The 20,315-nt window shown below is 42.2% G+C and overlaps 1 protein-coding gene across 2 annotated transcripts in view; it reads left to right on the forward strand.

Moving 5' to 3' along the window:
• LOC124563196 (ras-related protein Rab-37-like) overlaps positions 1-20,315 on the forward strand; it is a 334,349-nt gene that overhangs the window by 280,779 nt on the left and 33,255 nt on the right. For both annotated transcript variants that reach the window (XM_047130964.1, XM_047130965.1), the window contains one exon: positions 4,588-4,696. In XM_047130964.1, the coding sequence (XP_046986920.1) occupies positions 4,588-4,696 (109 nt within the window). The remainder of the gene's footprint in view (positions 1-4,587; positions 4,697-20,315) is intronic.

Raw genomic sequence — 20,315 nt, forward strand, 5'->3', positions numbered from 1 at the left:
GGCAGTGCTTTAATTCATTCAGAGATTAAATAAGAAAATGGCTGTGTGTTTTCGCAGAGCGAGTTTGCAAACAGACCTAAATAAACACTGCAAGACGCAGATGCGATAAAAAGAACATCGGGTGTTGCAAACGAGAGGGAGTGAGCTACAGGGGAGTTCGACGGACGGCCGACAGAACGGCCTCGACACCGCCTGCGAGATGCGACTGCTTGCTTTCTGACCTTCTGACACCACAGGCGACGTGGACAGCGAGTGGACAGTGAATACGACGGACAGGGAAGAGGTGCCTGTGTATTCACAGTGTTCTCCCAATCTTCCAGCCTACAACTATCTATTACGATTTTGACTCACTTGTATCTTTCTTCAGTCCGACGTCAAGCGCTTTTAGACTATCTCATCAAAAGAACCAGAACACCTTTTAGTGGGCATTAACATGGAATGTGTCCATGACAGCTTGAACGCTGCTGGTAACTCTTTCAATAACACATCTTAATGTCTGTGGAGGAATAGCAATCTGCTCTTCTTCTAAGCCAAAAACAGAGAAGAAAGTGATGTTCACCGCAGGAGACTGTAGCGAAGTCGATGTCAAATCTCATTCCGAAGGTCTTCCGTTGCGTTCGGGTCGGTATTCTTGGCAGGCCAATTCAGTTCAGGAGTCTTACTGTACACGAACCATTGCATCACAGAGGCTGTTTTGTGACAGGGTGCATTGTCACAATCGTCGTCTCGAAACTGTTTCCTCTACTGCAAGAGGTACACAATGCTATGAAATTTGTTCGTATCCTTCCTCATATAGCGTTTACTTGAGAAAACTCACACCCATGCCGTAACACCATCTCCTCCCTACTTCACGAACGAGGGCAGTGAAGTTCCCTAGGCGTTCTCCAGACCAGCCTTTCCATCGGATTGCAGCAGTATACAGGGTGATTTTATTCACAGTGCAAAAGCTCTTGGGATTGATCGATGACAGGATGGGGAACAAAAATGGTCTAATGAACGTATGTCCGGAAATGCATGGTTTCCATGCTAGAGACCATTTATTCAATCATACTTTGCTACAGAGACCGCAGTCACAGTTACTGTATGCATGGTTTCCTTCCAGAAGGTGGTACTGTTCCTCATACGTCATGCCCTAGCACTCTCTCATGCCATTGTAATTGGTAATGTTGTGTCCAATTCACTTCTCTTGCTGACTCATCATGTAGTGGGTGTGATATAGCTTTGTGCACAATGGTTTCGCATTGGAATCGAAAGCTTGCCGACGTGGTGTTTACTTATGGTAAGGCAAATGGCGACGGGCGGCGGACAACAAAATCATATCAGGAGACCTATCCCTTCTGACAACAACCGCAGCATTCAATGTTTGCAACAGTATTTCGCCGTTTGTCTGAGACAGGACCGTATCAGGAAGCAGAAAGGAGTACCCCAAATATTCGGGCACAGACTTGGAGGAAAATGTGATTAACACCGTGGAAGGCGACCGCCGTGTCAGTATCTGGCAGTTGGCCCGCCAGTACAGCGCAAGCCAGAGACGACCTTGTGGAACATTCTCCATGACAGTTGTTGCTAATCTTGACACTTACAGTGTGTGTAGTGCTTATTAGCGACAGACTCTTCACTTCGGTAGCAGTTTCCTCACTTACTTCTTCACCAAGCAACTACGATTCCGGGATTTTTGTCATCCACCCTATTCAAAGAACAGGCCACCTTTACGTGGAGAGGTAGCTTCAACTTTCATAACAATAATCTCTGGGATAGTACGCAAAAGCCCCATGGTATGGTGACAGTTAATCATTAACATCGGTGGAGCCAAAATATGTGGGCCAGGATAATTTGCGACCAGATTTTGGGACCAGTCTTCCTTCTACGTCGCCTAACAGGACGGAACTATCGACGTTTCTTGCGGGTAACTTTGCTCTCCTGCTGGAAAAAGTGCCATTGATGATTCAAATGGTTATATGGCTGCTACATGATGGTGCTCCAACTCACTTCGCCGTCAACGTCCGGATCCATCTCAATCGTGCCTTCCCTGATAGATGGATCGGACGAGGGGATCCAATAGCATGGCCTGATCGTTCACCGTATCTCAGTCACTACGATTTCTGGTTGTGGGCACGTCTCAAAAGTATCGTATATGCAGAGCCCATTCCAGATATGAAGACGCCGGAGCAGCATGTTCATGCTGCCTTTGACGTTGCTCGGATGCAGCCTGGCCGGTGTGAACGTTTGAGACAGAACATGCTACGGTGCGTACACGCACGTGTTGAGGCACGTGAAAGCCATTTTCAACGCATACTGTAACTGCGGCTGCATTGTACAGCGCGTATTAGACCGCAGTCTCTGTAAAAATGTATGTTTGAGTAAATGGTACCTAGCATGGAAACCGTGCTTTCCCGGCCATAAGTTCATTAGACCCTTTTCTGTTCCGTATTCTCTCATTGATCAAACCCTAGAGTTTGTACACGGTGGAAAAAAATCACCTCATAGAACTATCTCCGGCCTGAAGGTCACCCGCCACTTGTAGCACGCTAAACGCCTGATTAAGCCGTTGGCGCAGTCGACGCCTTACATCATCTGATAACAGGCAAAATCGCGACCTGTCGGACAATACTTCTGTCCAATCTGTGTTCTTTGGTCCATCGAAGACATGCAGCATCTTGTGCCTATGACGGTAATAGCTTTTCACGAGATACCCAACTACAAATGGCTATTGTACGCAGTTCCCTTCGCAATGTTTCCTCGAAAATTGGTTGAGGAGCAGCATTCAGCCACAACAGACATTCCCCCCTGTCGGTTAGGATCCTTTTGCAACCACTGTTCTTACATCGCTTTAGATGGCTGCGAGTGGTACACCAACAAACCAGGCATCTTCATTCACCGTGTGGTCAGAGGCACATCCAGACACGATTGCTTCCCTCTGCCTTCTGTCATGTCTCCATGTCGACCCAGTTTACTGTGCTGGATCCGTACAACGGACTGATGAATATATACCACTTCACTGCCATGCCTTACGTGAACGTTGCTGGATCAGTTCTGTAGCTCTCCAAAGCGACCAGTGTGCACTGTTTATAAGATGACTAATACATTACTGGCCATTAAAATTGCTACACCACGAAGATGACGTGCTACAGACGCGAAATTTAACCGACAGGAAGAAGGTGCTGTGATATGCAAATGATCAGCTTTTCAGAGCATTCATACAAGTGTGGCGCCGGTGGCGTCACCTACAACGTGCTGACATCAGGAAAGTTTCCAACCGATTTCTCATACATAAACAGCAGTTGACCGGCGTTGCCTGGTGAAACGTTGTTGTGATGCCTCGTGTAAGGAGGAGAAATGCGTATAATCACGTTTCCGACTTTGATAAAGGTCGGATTGTAGCCTATCGCCATTGCGGTTTATCGTATCGCGACATTGCTGCTCGCATTGGTCGAGATCCATTGACTGTTAGCAGAATATGGAATCGGTGGGTTCAGGAGGATAATACGGAACGCCGTGCTGGATCCCAACGGCCTCGTATCACTAGCGGTCGAGATGACAGGCATCTTATCCGCATGGCTGTAGCGGATCGTGCAGCGACATCTCGATCTCTGAGTCAGCAGATGAGGCCGTTTGCAAGAAAACAACCATCTGCACGGACAGTACGACGAAGTTTGCAGCAGCATGGACTATCAGCTCGGAGACCATGGCTGCGGTTACCCTTGACGCTGCATCACAGACAGGAGCGCCTGCGATGGTGTAGTCAACGAAGAAACTTGGTGCACGAATGGCAAAACTTCATTTTTTCAGATGAATCCAGGTTCTGTTTACAGCATCATGATGAACGCATCCGCGTTTGGCGACATCGAGGTGAACGCACATTGGAAGCGTGTATTCGTCATCGCCATACTGGCGTTTCACCGGGCGTGATGGTATGGGGTGCCATTGGTTACACATCTCGGTCACATCTTGTTCGCATTGACGGCACTTTGAACAGTGGACGTTACATTTCAGATGTGTTACGACCCGTGGCTCTACCCTTCATTCTATCCCTGCGAAACCCTACATGTCAGCAGCATAATGCACGACCGCATGTTGCAGGTCCTGTACGGGCCTTTCTGGATACAGAAAATGTTCGACTTCTGCCCTGTCCAGCACATTCTCCAGATCTCTCAACAACTGAAAACGTCTGGTGAGTGGTGGCCGAGCAGGTCACAATACGCCAGTCACTACACTTGATGAACTGTGGTATCCTGTTGAAGTTGCATGGGCAGCTGTTCCTGTACACGCCATCCGAGCTCTGTTTGACTCAATGCCCAGGCGTATCAAGGCCGTTATTACGGCCAGAGGTGGTTGCTCTGGGTACTGATTTCTCAGGATCTATGCACACAAACTGCGTGAAAATGCAATCCCATGTCAATTCTAGTATAATATATTCGTCCAATGAATACCCGTTTGTCATCCGCATTTCTTCTTGGTGTAGCAATTTTAATGGCCAGTAGTGTGCTTTGGGTGGTGAGTGGATAAAAAGGAGAGATGTAGGAGCTAGGTTAGACGAATTTCGACCTGCTGTGTCCTGACGGCAGCATTTTCTCTGCTCTGTTCCAGAACAAAGTGGTGACGGTGGACGGCAGCCGCGTGAAGCTGCAGATCTGGGACACGGCGGGCCAGGAGCGCTTTCGCAGCGTCACGCATGCCTACTACCGCGATGCACACGGTAGGTCACACGTACTTACTCTTAACCACGGCTGCCTTTCTGCTTAGGCTACGTTCAGCAGCCTTGCCAGGAGATGATGCACATCTCCTTCATAACCTTCCAATCAGTGTACATAGTAGCGTTACTAGAATATGATGCACATGCCCTCACTAACTTTCCAATTAGTGTACACAGTGGCCTTACCAGAAGATAAGGCACAGGTCCTCACTAATTTTCCAATCAGTGTACAAAGATGCCTTACCAGACGATGATGCACATATTCTAGCTAACCTTCCGCACTTACCAGAAGACGATGCAAATGTCCTTGCAAACATGCCAATTGGTTTACACAGTGGCCTTACCAGAAGGTTTAGCACATGTCCTCACTAGCCTTACAATCAGTGTGCATAGTAGCCTTTACCAGAAGATGTAGCACATGTCCTTGCTAACCTTGCAATCAGTGTACGACGTATTCGAATGAGGTGACAATAAAGTCACTCTTTATCCCAGAACGACAACCATTTATGAGAGTCATTTTGCACGTAATGATTTATCAGTTGCGACTATTATTAATTTATTTTTATTTTCATTTTATTTTTCTTTTGTACACATTACCACATCGTTCTGTAAGATTGAGACGTTCCTTGCACTGGCAGTGCATTCCGGCTGTCAGAAGACGCCGAAATATAACTTTCTGAGTGTCATGCATGTAAGCTTCCCCTCTTACTCAGTAATTTTCGATAGTTATTAGATTTAATTAAAAAATTTGGGAATTACGTCGCTAGGTTGAAGCATTCATATGGAGGTAAACAAGAAAAGGCTAAAAGTGATGACCATCAGGGGTGCAGGAACTGCTAGCAGCTTTAATCGCATAACAAAGAGAATAAAGGTGGACGAAAATATTCATACAATTACTTCTGAAAACTTCAGTACTTCGGAAAGGAGGAGAAGAAAATTTTCATTTAGGTAATACAGACAAACAGTTTGTCAAGGAACTGACTCATAATAAATGCTTAACATATGTTGTATATTTTACATACTCGGTATAGTAGTAAACGATGATACCTGCTATGCTACATTTCTTATTAGATTTCCTTCTGGCAGACCATGGTCCGACGTATTTTTGCTTTCGTTAACCCTTTATGTGGCTATTTCTTTTGTCTCTAATCACTGACACATTATAGACATTGAATGAGTTGAATTATTACTCGTATTTGCGTAACCTGCGAACACGATCGTTTGCAGACATGCTAATTGCAGTTTACATGTCAGTTCTACGCATGGCCGATAAAGGCTAATATAACTGGGGAACTAGAAATTTTTACTCGCATGAAAAAAATCCGAGTGGTATTCTAAACGAACATATCGCCCTAAAAAACATTTATCGAAAATCTTACAAACGTCCTCGGTCAAAAATGAAGCAACTTTTTAAACGAAACATAACTTACATAATACTATGTAAATGTACACATTTTGCTTTTATATTAACTATATCTTTATGTATTATTTTCAAACATCCTCTAAAGGATCGCTGATGGTGAGTACGTGCTCGATACCAGACCGGTATATTAAAGAATTATAAAAAACAAGCAGCTTTGTCTTTCTGCACAAGCAAAAACGTCGTTTATCAATTATATGAATGCAGCAAGATGCTTTGAACACAAAAGCTCTACAGCCGGCCGCCGTGGCCGAGCGGTTCTAAGCGCTTCAGTCCGGAACCGCGCTGGTGCTACGGTCGTAGGATCGAATCCTACCTCGGGCATGGACGTGTGTGATGTTCTTAGGTTAGTTAAGTTTAAGTAGTTCTCAGTCTAGAGGACTGATGACCTCAGATGTTAAGTCCCATAGTGCTTAGAGCCATAAAAGTTCTACAGTTCATCGTGAAACTTGGCCTCTTCAACGATCCGTCAGTTATCACGAATCAACGGTCGATCTTTCCATTCCTTGCTGCCAATTATCTGCAGGTCCTCTATGACTCCATCTTTCCATCTGGTTCTTGGTCAGCCCAGTCCTATTTGGCACCCTGGGTTTCCATCTAATATTCTTTTAGCTACTTCTGTATCACTTCTGTGCCACATGCTTCTCCTATGAGAGCTCCTGGTTGAGCTCACTGTTCTTCTAATAGGCGGATCTTTGTATATAGTGGACAACTCATGATTGTACCCCCTCCTTCATTTTTCTCTTTCACAGACTGGGCAAAAGATTCTTCGAAGTACCTTCATCTCAAAGACATCTAGCAGTCCAATATCTTTGTGTCTTAATAACCCAGATTTGGAGTCATATGCAAGCACTAGTCGTACAATACAAGTGTTTTAGAAATCGGTAATTTGGTGATATGTGTTAAGAAGCTCGAAAAAAACAGTTTTTTTAGGCAGAATAGGCTCTGTTGAATTATGTTAATCTCTGTTTAATTTTAAAAGACCTGTCATCTGAGAGGTTGACTATCTATCCTAGGTACTTAAACTCCTCAGCTGTCTCAAAAGTATAATCTCGCAATGTTACTGAGGGTTGCATGTTGTTCTTGCTTGTTCTTCCGGCAGCCAGTTGTTTGATATTCAGTCCCATACCGGCCTGCTCAAGTGCGATGAATCTTTCCTCCGTTGTCTTCCTAGTTCTTGTGACTATATCTGTGTCATCAGCATAACGTAGTATAAAAGATCGTTTCCCTACGCAGCCGTTCCTGCTGACCTTCTCTAAGGCTACATTTTAAAGAAGATACGCTAGCGGATCTCCTTACCTTACACCATCTGGTATATCAATTGAATCGAACGCCAATCCTTCTGTTCTTATAGTACTCTGTATGTCATTCATTTTCATTCTCAGAAGCCTTAACAATTTTGCAGGAATGCCTAAATCAGTCAAGGAACGTTATAGTTGCTCTCTGTCTATACTCTCATATGCTGATTTTTGGTTAATGGAAAGGTGATGCATGCCAATACCGTATTCAACTGTCCTATCTAAAATCTGATCCAATGTTGATTTATCTGGGCGAAATCCACATTGGTATGAGCCAATCTCTCTCTGAGCTGTTGGAAGGAGACGGTCAAACAGTATCTTGCAGATCACTTTTAATATAAAGTTTTGCAGCATAATTCCTCGATAGGCGTCACATTCCAACATACCTCCTTTCTTCTATACAGAGCGTGTAATTCATTCTCTCCACTGACGGGTCATTTTCACCACGTTTCATAGCGAAATGGTCAGCTTATGGAGAAACTGTTTTGAATGCCGCTTTGTTCGAACATTTCCACTGGAATATCATTTGTTCCTGGTGACCAATTGTTCTTCAATTCCTTCAAAGCAATTCTCTTCCAGAATTGGTTGCTCAGTATTTTTGTCAAAGTCATTTAAACATGTTTCAAATCTAAATGTCACTTACTACTTTCCTGATCTCAGTCCCTCAACGTCGTCTGATTTAATTCGACTGCATTCCATACATCAGCAGTTTGAATTGTTGGATGTGAGGTCCGCCAGTTATGCAGAACACCGTTTTTTCTCAGTACCCAAACATGTTTCGGCACCACTGTGAAATCATGTAGTTTTTCGTTTTTATTTATTCTACAATGTGAACATTTTTGTTAAATGATTATAAAATTATGTGCATCTGTAGTCCAAACAACAGATCGTTTCATTTTGTAAATATCATTACATTTGGTGTGCATGAATTTTCTGGATCACTTGTGTGTTAATTACTACAGGTAGTTTGTCATCTGCAACCAAACGATGTTGATGAGAGAGTTTTTGCTGGGAGTTAACCCATCTTCTAGAATTTTATTTAGTTTGTCGCGATGTTTTCGCGCCTATATTCGTTTTTACTTACGTTTTCGTGTGTCAAGCATTTCCATTCTCCGCATCATGCTGAGGTGTTGTGATGCACACGTAACTACAACAAGTATTTTCCACAAATAATGTAGTAAAAACACTTTTCACCTCACCAAATACAGTGTGATTCTGGTTTGTTATATGTCCCAGCCCAGTCAGTGTTCATTTGTTCACCAGAGAATTCGGCGCCAAATTTGAATTTTGTTTGCATTTTATCTGTGTGTGTGTGTGTGTGTGTGTGTGTGTGCGCGCGCGTGTGTTTTCTGTGCTCTTCTTAGCTGTGTGTGTTCTCTTTTCTATGGCATTCCTTTTGTGTGTAAATGGTGCGTCTTTGCAGATTTTAGTGTATCTTTTTTTTTTCTTCTGTGTGTGTGTGTGTGTGTGTGTGTGTGTGTGTGTGTGTGTGTGCGTGTGTATTTATTTCGTCGTGTAGCTGTTTTAAGTGTGTATCTGGTTCATTAATCAGGCATATTATGTCATCGACATAACGGTACCAGTATATAACATTGTAGTTTTTTGGTTTTTTATAACTACAGAGTTATATACTGGTACCGTTATGTCGATGACGTAATATGCCTGATTGATGAACCACATACACACATAGAATATTTACACAATGGAATAAACAACATACACCCAATAAATTAACTTCACATTAGAAAGAGAAACTAACAACACACTACACTTTCTAGATCTCAGCGTACATAAAACAAACAACACACACAACTTCACAATATTCAGGAAACGGAGAACCAGAAGCACCACCATTCACAACCTATCACACCACCCACTGACACATAAGCAAGGAAATTTCAGATTCATGCTCCACAGATTAAACAGAACACTCATGAACAAACAGAACTACACACTAGAACTAAACACAATAAAACAAATAGCAGGAAAATGTTATACTACCCATATGGTAGACAAGTTAAATAAAAAAATATGCAAGCACTACAAAAATGAACATACCACACATACACACAAATCCTCACCCATCACAGAACAACAGAAAACACAAACGATGGCCACACGCAAGACACAACAGAGCAACAACACACACACACAAAACGAAATGACACATACCTACAATAACAAGATTGTTCACAGAATAGGCAACATATTAAAGGAAAAGGGACTCCAAATAGGATACAGGACAGAGAACACAACACAGAAAAAGATCAGAACACAAGAAACACCCATGGATAAATTTAACAGATCAGGAATATATTAACTCACATGCAACACTTGAAAGTCAGTGTACATAGGAAAAACATGCAGGCACTTTAAAACAAGATGTTCAGAACATCTCAGAGCTTTAAAAAGCAACAGCTCCCGCAGCACATATGCTGACCACCTTGTAGCCAACAATTATCATCCAACCACAATAGAAACAGACTTAAGAATACTAAAACCCAGCTACAGACTATACAGCAAACTGACCATTGAGGAAAACTTCCATATACAGAAGGCAATAGCAGAAGGTAAACCGGTCTTAAACGAATACATTACACTCTACAAGGGCACACTCTTTAACACATTAAAGGAACTTTACAAATAAGAACAGCACAAACAGGTAAAGTCTACAGACACACACACACACACACAAGAAAGAAAAGATACACTAAAATCGGCAAAGATGCACCATTTACACACAAAGGAATGGTAATAGAAAGGACAACACACACAGCTAAGAAGAGCACAGAAAACACACACACACACACACACACACACACACACATACAAGCACGCGCGCATCCACACACACACACACACACACACACACACACAGATAAAATGCAAACAAAATTCAAATTTGGCGCCGAACTCTCTTGTGAACAAATGAACACTTACTAGTCTGGGACACACAACAAACCACAATCACACTGTGTTTTGGTGAGGTGAAAGGTGTTTTTACTACGTTATTTTTGGAAAATACTTGTTATAGTTACGTGTGCATCACAACACCTCAGCATGATGCGGAGAATGGAAGTGCTTGACACACGAAAACGTAAGTAAAAACGAATATAACATCGCGACAAACTAAATTAAATGCTAGAAGATAGGTTAACTCCCAGCTAAAAACTTTCTCATCAACATCGTTTGGTTGCAGATGACAAGGTACCTGTAGTAATCAACACACAAGTGATCCAGAAAATTCATGCACACCAAATGTAAAAGTATTTACAAAATGAAACGATCAGTTGTTTGAACTAAAGATGCACATAATTTTATAATCAAATATCAAAAGCGTTTACATTGCAGAATAAATAAAAACGAAAAACCCACTGATGATGACACAGTGGTGCCGAAACATGTTTGGGTATTGAGAAAAAACGGTGTTTTGTATAACTGGCGGACCTCACATTCAACAATTTTAACTGCAAACACGGCCAATACAAGGAGCTGGAAAACAAAATGATCAATACTCAGCAGTTTGGTACCATAAGACCTTACCACAAATTTCCAAAAAATTTGCTCAAAGCTCACAGTTTTTATTTCTTCTCTCTGAATTTTAATTTTCGTTATATATTTCTTGCTGACTTCCTTCAGCGCTTGCTCAGTGTACAGACTGAATAACTTCAGGGATAAGCTACAACCCTGTTTCACTCCCACCTGAACTAACGTGTCCCTTTCATGTCACTCGACTCTGGTTTCGGTACAGTTTGTGAATAAGCTTCCCTCCTTGTATTTTATACCTTTTATCCACAGATTGTGAAACAGTGAATGCCAGTCAACATTATTAAACACTTTCTCCATAAATGCTAAAAATGTGCATTTACTTTTCTTTTGTCTCCCATGTTCCTACATTTCCCCGGAACCTAAAGTGATATTTCCTGAGTTTTACATTCTTCTGCAAATAATTCGTGGTAGTATTTTGCAATTATGATTTATTAAATTGGTGGTTCGGTATTTTTCACACCTATCGGCACTTGCCTTCTTTTGTCATGACTGGCTTTGCCAAGGATGTTAGTAAGTCTGAGGGCATGTCGTCTACTACAAGGATCTTCTTTCGACTTAGTGTTCTGTAAAATTCTTCTTGCAGTATCATATCACTCATTTCATCATCTACTTTTTCTTTCCTTTTTATTGCGATGTCTTCAAGTTCATTACCTTTCAGATTTTCCTTTTCTGCTTCATACTGGCTTTCTACCTGAGCTCTTACTATTCATCTAGCTGCTATTGCTTTCATTTACATTGCATTTATCTTAACTATGGCTTTTATTTTGTAGCCATTCCTGCTTTGCCATTTTGTAGCTTTCCATCAATTACATTGTTTAGACGTTTGTATTATCTGTTGCCCGCTTTACATATAGCATCTTTAAATATTCTCCTTCCATCAGTTAAAGTCTATATGTTGCGTGTTGTCCAAGGGTTTCGTCTGGCCATTGTTTTTTTTTTTATTTTTTTATTACGTATTTGCCTCTCTGCCGCCTTTACTATTTTACCTCTCCTTTTCCGTGCTTCAGCCAATCATTGCCTAATACTCCCTTTGAAGCTATAAAGAACCTCTGGTTCTTTCAACTTATCCAGCTCCCACATTCTTAGATTCTTGTCCTTATACAGTTTTTCACTTTTAACCTGCAGTTCATAATCAATAAATTATAGTCAACATTCATATTTACCTCTGAAATGCTTCTTCAGATTAAATCTGGATTCGAATTCTGTCTTACCATTATCAAAGCCATCTAAAGCCTTCCGATGCCTCCGCGTCTCTTCCACGTAAATAATCGACTTTCATGATTCTTCTGTCCCCTCCACAAGGCCGTATTCTCCTGCTATTTTTCCTTCTCTTCATCTTCCTTCTTTAGAATTCCAACTATCCTTAAGCATTAACTTTTCGTCTCTCTTAACGACCTGAATAATTTGTTTCATCTCAGAATAGTTTCTTTGAATCTCTTTAATCGTATGATCAGTTAGTACGTACATAAACTTGTATTACTGTGATTGGTGTTGGCTTTGTATATTGTCTTGGCTACAAAAATGCGTCACTACGTTATGCAGAGAAGCTTACCCGCATTTTTATTTTCTTATTCATTATTCGTCCTACTACGGTTACCTACATTTCTATTCTTCCTCTCCACACCTCACTAGTACGAACTACTATATTTAACTTTAAAGTATCCATATCACATGGTTCATATTAGTCTGACCTCTCCACAAATACCAGTCTGATTGTACCTACGGAATGAGTGTCTGAACCGTTGACGCACAAATACCACTCCTCCGCGACAAGGCACATTTTTCGTCGGGGACAGTCAAATTATACACCACTGGCCATTAAAATTGCTACACCACGAAGATGAGGTGTTAAAGACACGAAATTTAACCGACAGGAAGAAGATGCTGTGATATACAAATGATTAGCTTTTCAGAGCATTCTCTCAAGGTTGGCACCGGAGGCGACACCTACAACGTGAAGACATGAGGAAAGTTTCCAACCGATTTCTCATACACAAACAGCAGTTGACCGGCGTTGCATGGTGGAACGTTGTTGTGAAGCCTCATGTAGGGAGGAGAAATGCGTACCGTCACGTTTCCGACTTTGATAAAGGTCAGATTGTAGCCTATCGCCATTGCGGTTTGTCGTATGAAGACATTGCTGCTCGCGTTGGTCGAAATCCAATGACTGTTAGCAGAATATGGAATCGGTGGGTTCAGGAGGGTAATACGGAACGCCGTGCTGGATCCCAACGGCCTCGTATCACTAGCAGTCGACATGACAGACATCTTATCCGCATGGCTGTAACAGATCGTGCAGCTACGTCTCGATCCCTAAGTCAACAGATGGGGGCGTTTGCAAGACAACAACCATCTGCACGAACAGTTCGACGACGTTTGCAGCAGCATGGACTATCAGCTCTGAGACCATTGCTGCGGTTACCCTTGACCTTGCATCACAGACAGGAGCGCCTGCGATGGTGTACTCAACGACGAACCTGGGTGCACGAATGGCAAAATATCTTTTTTTCGGATGAATCCAGGTTCTGTTTACAGCATCATGATGGTCGCATCCTTGTTTGGCGACATCGCGGTGAACGCACATTGGAAGCGTATATTCGTCATCGCCATATTGGTGTATCACCTGGCGTGATGATATGGGGTGCCATTGTTTACACGTCTCGGTCGCCTCTTGTTCGCATTGACGGCACTTTGAACAGTGGATGTTACATTTCAGATGTGTTACAACCCATCATTCGATACCTGTGAAACCCTACATTTCTGCAGGATAATGCCACGACCGCATGTTGCAGGGCCTTTCTGGGTACAGAAAATGTTCGACTGCTGCCTTGGCCCACCCATTCTCCAGATCTCTCACCAATTGAAAACGTCTGGTCAATGTTGGCTGAGCAACTGACTCGCCACAATATGCCAGTCACTACTTTTGATGAACTGTGGTATCGTGTTGAAGCTGCATGTACAGCTGTACCTGTACACACCATCCAAGCTCTGTTTAACTCAATGCCCAGGCGTATCGAGGCCGTTATTGCGGCCAGAGGTGGTTATTCTGGGTACTGATTTCTGAGGATCCATGCACCCAAATTGCGTGAAAATGTAATCCCATGTCAGTTCTAGCATAATATATTTGTCCAATGAATACCCGTTTATCATCTGCATTTATTCTTGGTGTAGAAAATTTAATGGCCAGTAGTGTACTTCTTTTCTTTCACTTCGAGATTGGACTCAGCCGTATCCTCGATATCGACGTCTTTAGAAACAACAAGTCATGGCGGACGGGAGAAATGCCGACACTGAACTTATTAGAGGAACCATCGGTGCATTCATTTGAAGTACTTCATGGAAACCATTATTAGGAAACATAAATCAGTATGTCCGCTTTGGAGTGTGGTCTCCGCTCTCCAGATTGTAAATCGAATTGCTTAAGCATTATGCTATCACGCTTAGTTTCCTATCTTCTTGCCTGTAATGCTCAATATTGACTACGCGCTTCTTCTCTAATACCTCTAAAGATATGGTAGCATCTCACTTTGAATACAGTCTGCCGCTCCTGTGTCGACCTGCCATCGTCTTCGGAAGCTCCGTACCTCTCCATCGCCGCAGTTGTCGGAAGCGAATGTTGAGATTTGGGGCAGCTCTTGATGCAGGACCATTGTACCAACCCACGTCGAATCCGACGCTCATACACTATTCAGAGCCATTAGTGCAATCTCGACGTGCCGGCGGAGTAGTTGCACAGTGTACACACCGAGATAGACGTGCGCAGCAAGTGTACTCGGCAGCTTTACAAGATATACAAGAGTCGCTCTATCGACTCTTCAGCTGATGGGGTCAGCGAGCCCTACGGCAACTTGGAGAAGGATCCTTGTGACAACACACTCAGTCATTCATGCAGTCTGGCACCTAGCTCCTCCACGAGTCGGCTCGATGTGCAGTTAACATTGCCTACGTTACGACATCTTACGGATAACTGTTGAAAGTGTCTTTTAGGCGTGATCCAGAGCTATCATGGCTCACAAACGAACATTCCCAACCCTAAATGAACGACCTTGACGAAACTTTGAGGGTGTACACAGCTGGCAAAATAATGGAATATGTATTTTTTTTGTTTTTACCCAATTTAATTTTTAAGGAGTAAAACACGCGCCGAAAGGTAATCTGAAAACTTTTGTTACAAAATAAATTGATGAAACTTTCAAGCTACATGCATCTATGTGCATTAAAGCTGGTTTCTGAAATGCCATTTTTGGAAAAATATGCTGTACACAATGTGCTGTCACAGTATTTTCAACATCCCGAAGTAAAATATTGAAACAATCATTATTAAGCTGGTTATTTATTTTACTAATATTTATTTTATGTTTTAAATTCTTAATTTACTATTTACATTAGTTTTTTTGTTTTTTATTTTACCATTTCACGTATGTTTTTTGTTAATTGAAGGTAATAAGTAACTCATTATTACGAGACAAAATCATTACACTAAAGATAATCTGTAAATATGAGCTTAAAACATAACGTTTTCTTACACCATGCACATAAAATGAGCGTAATTTCTTCACTTAGCATACATGACGGAGAACACAATATAAAACAAAATTCACCAGGATGTGACTTTCCAAGGTCTTGCATTGTAAAGCGCTATACTCGCTCGTGCTGAAGTCTAACTCAACGATAGTGGAACGGGAAGCAGGGCCCCCATAGCCGGTGCGAAGGGCGGGCCACACCCTCTGCCTCTGCCATCCGAGCTCTCAGGGTAAGGAAAAGAAACATAAAAGTATAGTTCAGTCAGCTGCTTTTCTTTCAAGAAAATTATTTTAAAGTCCTGCATTACTCCAGCGTGCAGGGTACCGTTTTTTGCGAACTATAAGACGCACCTTAGTTTTTAAGCAATATTTATTAAAAAAAAACATTTTTACCATTAGATTGCAAAGCCAGACTAAAAAATGTTAGTTTATAAAACCGAGCTGCCTTTAAAATCTCTGAAAATTGTCATCTGAACTTTCTTCTTCTTCTTCATCTACTTCGTCATCTTTTTGTCCTCTTGATGTATAAGGTGGTCTTCACTGCCATCAAGAGCATTACTTATGCCGCACTTCTTGAAGGAGTTAACAATAATCTCTTCACTCACTGTAGAAAAAAGCTGTTTTGTCAGCTGAAGTACTTGTTTGATTGTAGGCTTTTTTTAAAGATCGCTTCGGCGTGAATTCATATTGGGTTTCATTCATTACCATTTGCTCCATTCCTCTCTCATATAGGCTTTAAATGGTTTATTTATCGAGACATCAAGAGGTCACAATTGTGAAGTAAGTTATCCCGGAATAAAAGCAAGCTCTGCATTTCCCTGTCCCAATTTCTCTTGCACAGAATTTTTCAAGCGAGAAGCTCTCCTGCGAAGTGAGCTTCTGTAAAGTTTGGAAGGTAGGAGACGAGATACTGGCAGAAATAAAGCAGTGAGGACGGGGCGTGAGTCGTGCTTGGGTAGCTCAGTTGGTAGAGCAGTTGCCCGCGAAAGGCAAAGGTCCCAAGTTCGAGTCTCGGTCCGGCACGCAGCTTTATTTTATTTGAACTTTAAGGTGTGTACTGTTTCAGTGATCATAGCTTCCCATGATACTACAGTCAGTGTCGCAGCGACGTTAAACACAGTGGTTTGCATTATTATATAGTGCTAACTTATAAAGAAGAAAGTTTCGTGATTTTGAGATAAAAAAATTTGCGTATGAAAATTAAGTGAATGTGTTTGCTTAAGGAGTACGTCGTGAAATTGACCGAAATTATCAATTTCCAATTTATTTTTTATTTATTAGTACAAGTCATGGACAATAAGTTTCCGAAGCCTCAATACGAAACTACATACGAAGTGCTGAAAAATAATTAAATGTATGACACTATCTTCCTGCTATGCCCACTTTTTGGAACAACCCTTCAACATTAGCTTGGCGAACAACGATTCCGTGGATTAAACTCGCACGGGATGTGTCTGGAAGGTTGTCATATACACCCTTAGGTTTTATACATCATTTGTGACTCTGTTCCATATCTTAGAAACAGTAATAAACCAGCTGATTTGTTTATCAAGGTACAGCAGACTCACAAAGATGATGACAGACACTCCTCAGGTGTACTATAGCTAGGCTATCGGGCAGAATCTATCCGATGCAAGTGGCATGAAAAGTGCAGTATGGGCTACATATTTTCACATAGTGTCAACAGACGGACATCCCATTCATCATCTGTGCCACATTAACTGGTGTAAATTTCAGTAGGCTCAAAGGGGTAACAGTCCTTCCAAATTGTATCCTATATGTTGTCAAGCGCACGTACAGGTTTCTGGCCGCTGCATTCACTAGCATATTACTTCGCCTGTAGTAGAACTCGCAGGGACCAGCGGAACGCAGCATCAGCTAGAGAAAACAGTCGTTGGAGTTCACCTCTGATCGAGAGTGATGCTAACACTTAAGATAATTCTGTCAAAGATGCATAGGATTGTTGCAGCCTCATTAATAGTAGAGCTGTATAAACACTTTGATGAAATTACACTGAGGAGACAAAATTAGTACGTACATCCTTTTAGAGGTTTCCAGTTCATTAAGGATTTATTGTTGTCTCCAAAAGGACCATCCCGCCACTCGCAAGGTCACAATTTGACCTCTTTCAGACTCACTTAGTTGGCTGCAGAATGCACGAGTGTGTCTCCGTGGCATGCTTGCCTAGTTGCTTCACCCGTTTGCACCACGTTGATCTTTCTGGCTGTGAACATCCCCTATTAAAAAGCAGATGTGTATGGCGCCCGGGTAGCTGTGCCAGTACGTTATCTGTTGACAGATGACACTGAAACATTATCACTACGTCTCCTATACCCCAGGTGCCATATGCTGCCATCGGATCAAAATCGATGTCGTCTTTCCAGGTGACCTTTTCTTTATTTTACGGCAGTGTATTTATGAAACAATGTTTAACCGGAGTCGCACAAATTTCGGAGGACCGGAGTTGATATCTCAGTCTGGACATCCAGACATAGATTTTCCATGGTTCCTTTAATCGCCGGAAGCAAAAGGAAGCATGGTTCTTTGAAAAGGGCATGTCTTATCAGTCGCAGTTTCTAAGTTAAATTCGTGGGTGAGGACATCTCAATTTCATACTGTCTTCTCTTCGTCAGCAAATATAATCCCCAGTCTATAGATATGATGTAACTTATTGCCACCACCAAATTTAGGATGTAGTAGATGCCTACTGGGAGATGCCATCACCATTGTAGAAGACATCAAGCATGAAGGGATACAGGTAGTCAGCAATATGTTCACTTAGTCCACAACTGTCTTCGATTACTACCACAGGTCCCATAGCCACCCTTGCCTGCATCAGTGACGCTGCGCATGTTCGAGCAGCTTCTCATCTGGATGGATGTATCTGGACAAGACAGTGACCTGGTGTGACAAAACAACACGTGTCTCATCCAGTCAGAGGACATGATGCCATTGGTCCACGGTCAGATCTGCTACAGATCGCCGCTTACCTTTCTTGACAGAGTTGGAAAGCCTTTGATTTCCACGTTCTGTGATGAGGCGCGGACGGACAACAACACAGTAACACGTGAATAACCGACCAGCTTAGCCTTCCGAGATGCCCGTTCTCAGGTTGCCCTATTTAAGTCGTTGATGTCAGTGGATTTCCCCATTTGAAGCCCACATTCGCCTCTGCTCCACTTATATTCTTTCGTTACCACGTCACGTGCTCGCAACGCCTCCAGGCAGCATTCAGTCTCATGGTGGGCAGTGATCGTAATGTTTTGACTTTTCAGTGTATGTAAAACTATAAACGCCTTTGCCTAAAGGTTACTTGGGGGGGGGGGGGGGAGCTTGTGTTCTGTCTCCAGTCACTAAGCCATCCGAGAGTCGTTAAACTATCATGTTAACATAACAGTCCACGTGCCGTTTCTTACAATAGCGATTAGTATCCAGCGCTGATAATACTCCCATTGTCGGCGGATGTTACACTCTTTCTTTCGGCAATGGTATTACATTGATAGTCCTGAGGCGCCCCATATATTTTGGTTGGGATTATTTCCCACATGATCGAAGAATTGTGTTAAGTGGCAGATGCGATGGCTAACTTAAATTCAAGCGTTCGTCTCTGTTTATCAAAATATGTGGCACTCTATATTTCTATTGGACTGTCTGAGTAGTTCGGCGCCTGGATTACAATGCTGATGAGGACAGAATTTTTTTCAGCTGTGTATAGGGTACCATGCACCTCTCTGCCTTGCCTTCACAGATTTTGGAAAGGCATTCGATTCGATCAGTCACCCATCAGTCCTGAGGCTCTGACAGAACAAAGAATGGAACGGGCCAATATTAGTATCGTGTACAATACACAAAAAACTTCCACAGCGTTTTTGAATGCAGTTGAAGAAACCAATGAAGGGGGTAAAACAAGGTGATTCTATATCTCCAAAATTTATTCCAGGAGTCGTCGAAAAAGCTATGTCAAAATTAGATTGGAAAACAAAAGGAATCCAAGTTCTGGGATAGAGACTAAATAACCTTTCGCTGATAATTTCGTTCTATTTGCAAACAGTATAGAAGAACTTCAAATACTGGTTAGTGAACTTGAGTTAGTGTGCTCTGAAGTTGGTCTAAAAATTAACTATGATAAATCAAAGATCATGATGAATGAATGGACACTGGAGGGAAATATGTCTGTTGGAAGTACGCAACTGCGAAGGATCGCAGAATATGCGCCGGTCGGAGTGGCCAAGCGGTTCTAGGCGCTATAGTCTGGAACCGCGCGACCGCTACGGTCGCAGGTTCGAATCCTGCCTCAGGCATGGATGTGTGTGATGTCCTTAGGTTAGTTAGGTTTAATTAGTTCTAAGTTCTAGGGGACTGATTACTTCAGCAGTTAAGTCCCATAGTGCTCAGAGTCATTTGAACCATTTTGAACAGAATGTGCCTATTTACGTCAAGTGCTAGATATGAAAGGAGCCTAAAACCAAACATATTTCGATGTTTTAAATTAGACTGACAAGCCTATGGAAGATATTCTTCAGTTTTGAAGTCTAAGATGTCAGCCGAGCTGAAGAAAACAGTTTTTAACCAATGTGTACTGCCAGTGATAATTTATGACTGTGGGACGTGGACATCAAATTAGTCATTATTAGAAAACTAATAGTAGCCGAAGGAGGAATGGAAAGATTAGTGTTGGGCTATACAAAGAAAGACAGAAAAGAAGCAGTTGATATCAGACAGATAACAAAGATCTATAGCGTAATGGAAAGAGTGAATAACTTGAAATGTCAGTGGGTTAGTCATGTTGCGCGAAGAAATGATGACAGGTGGTCAAAACAAGTACTAGATTG

This window comes from Schistocerca americana, chromosome 1, assembly GCF_021461395.2.
Source record: "Schistocerca americana isolate TAMUIC-IGC-003095 chromosome 1, iqSchAmer2.1, whole genome shotgun sequence".
Lineage (NCBI taxonomy): Eukaryota > Metazoa > Arthropoda > Insecta > Orthoptera > Acrididae > Schistocerca > Schistocerca americana.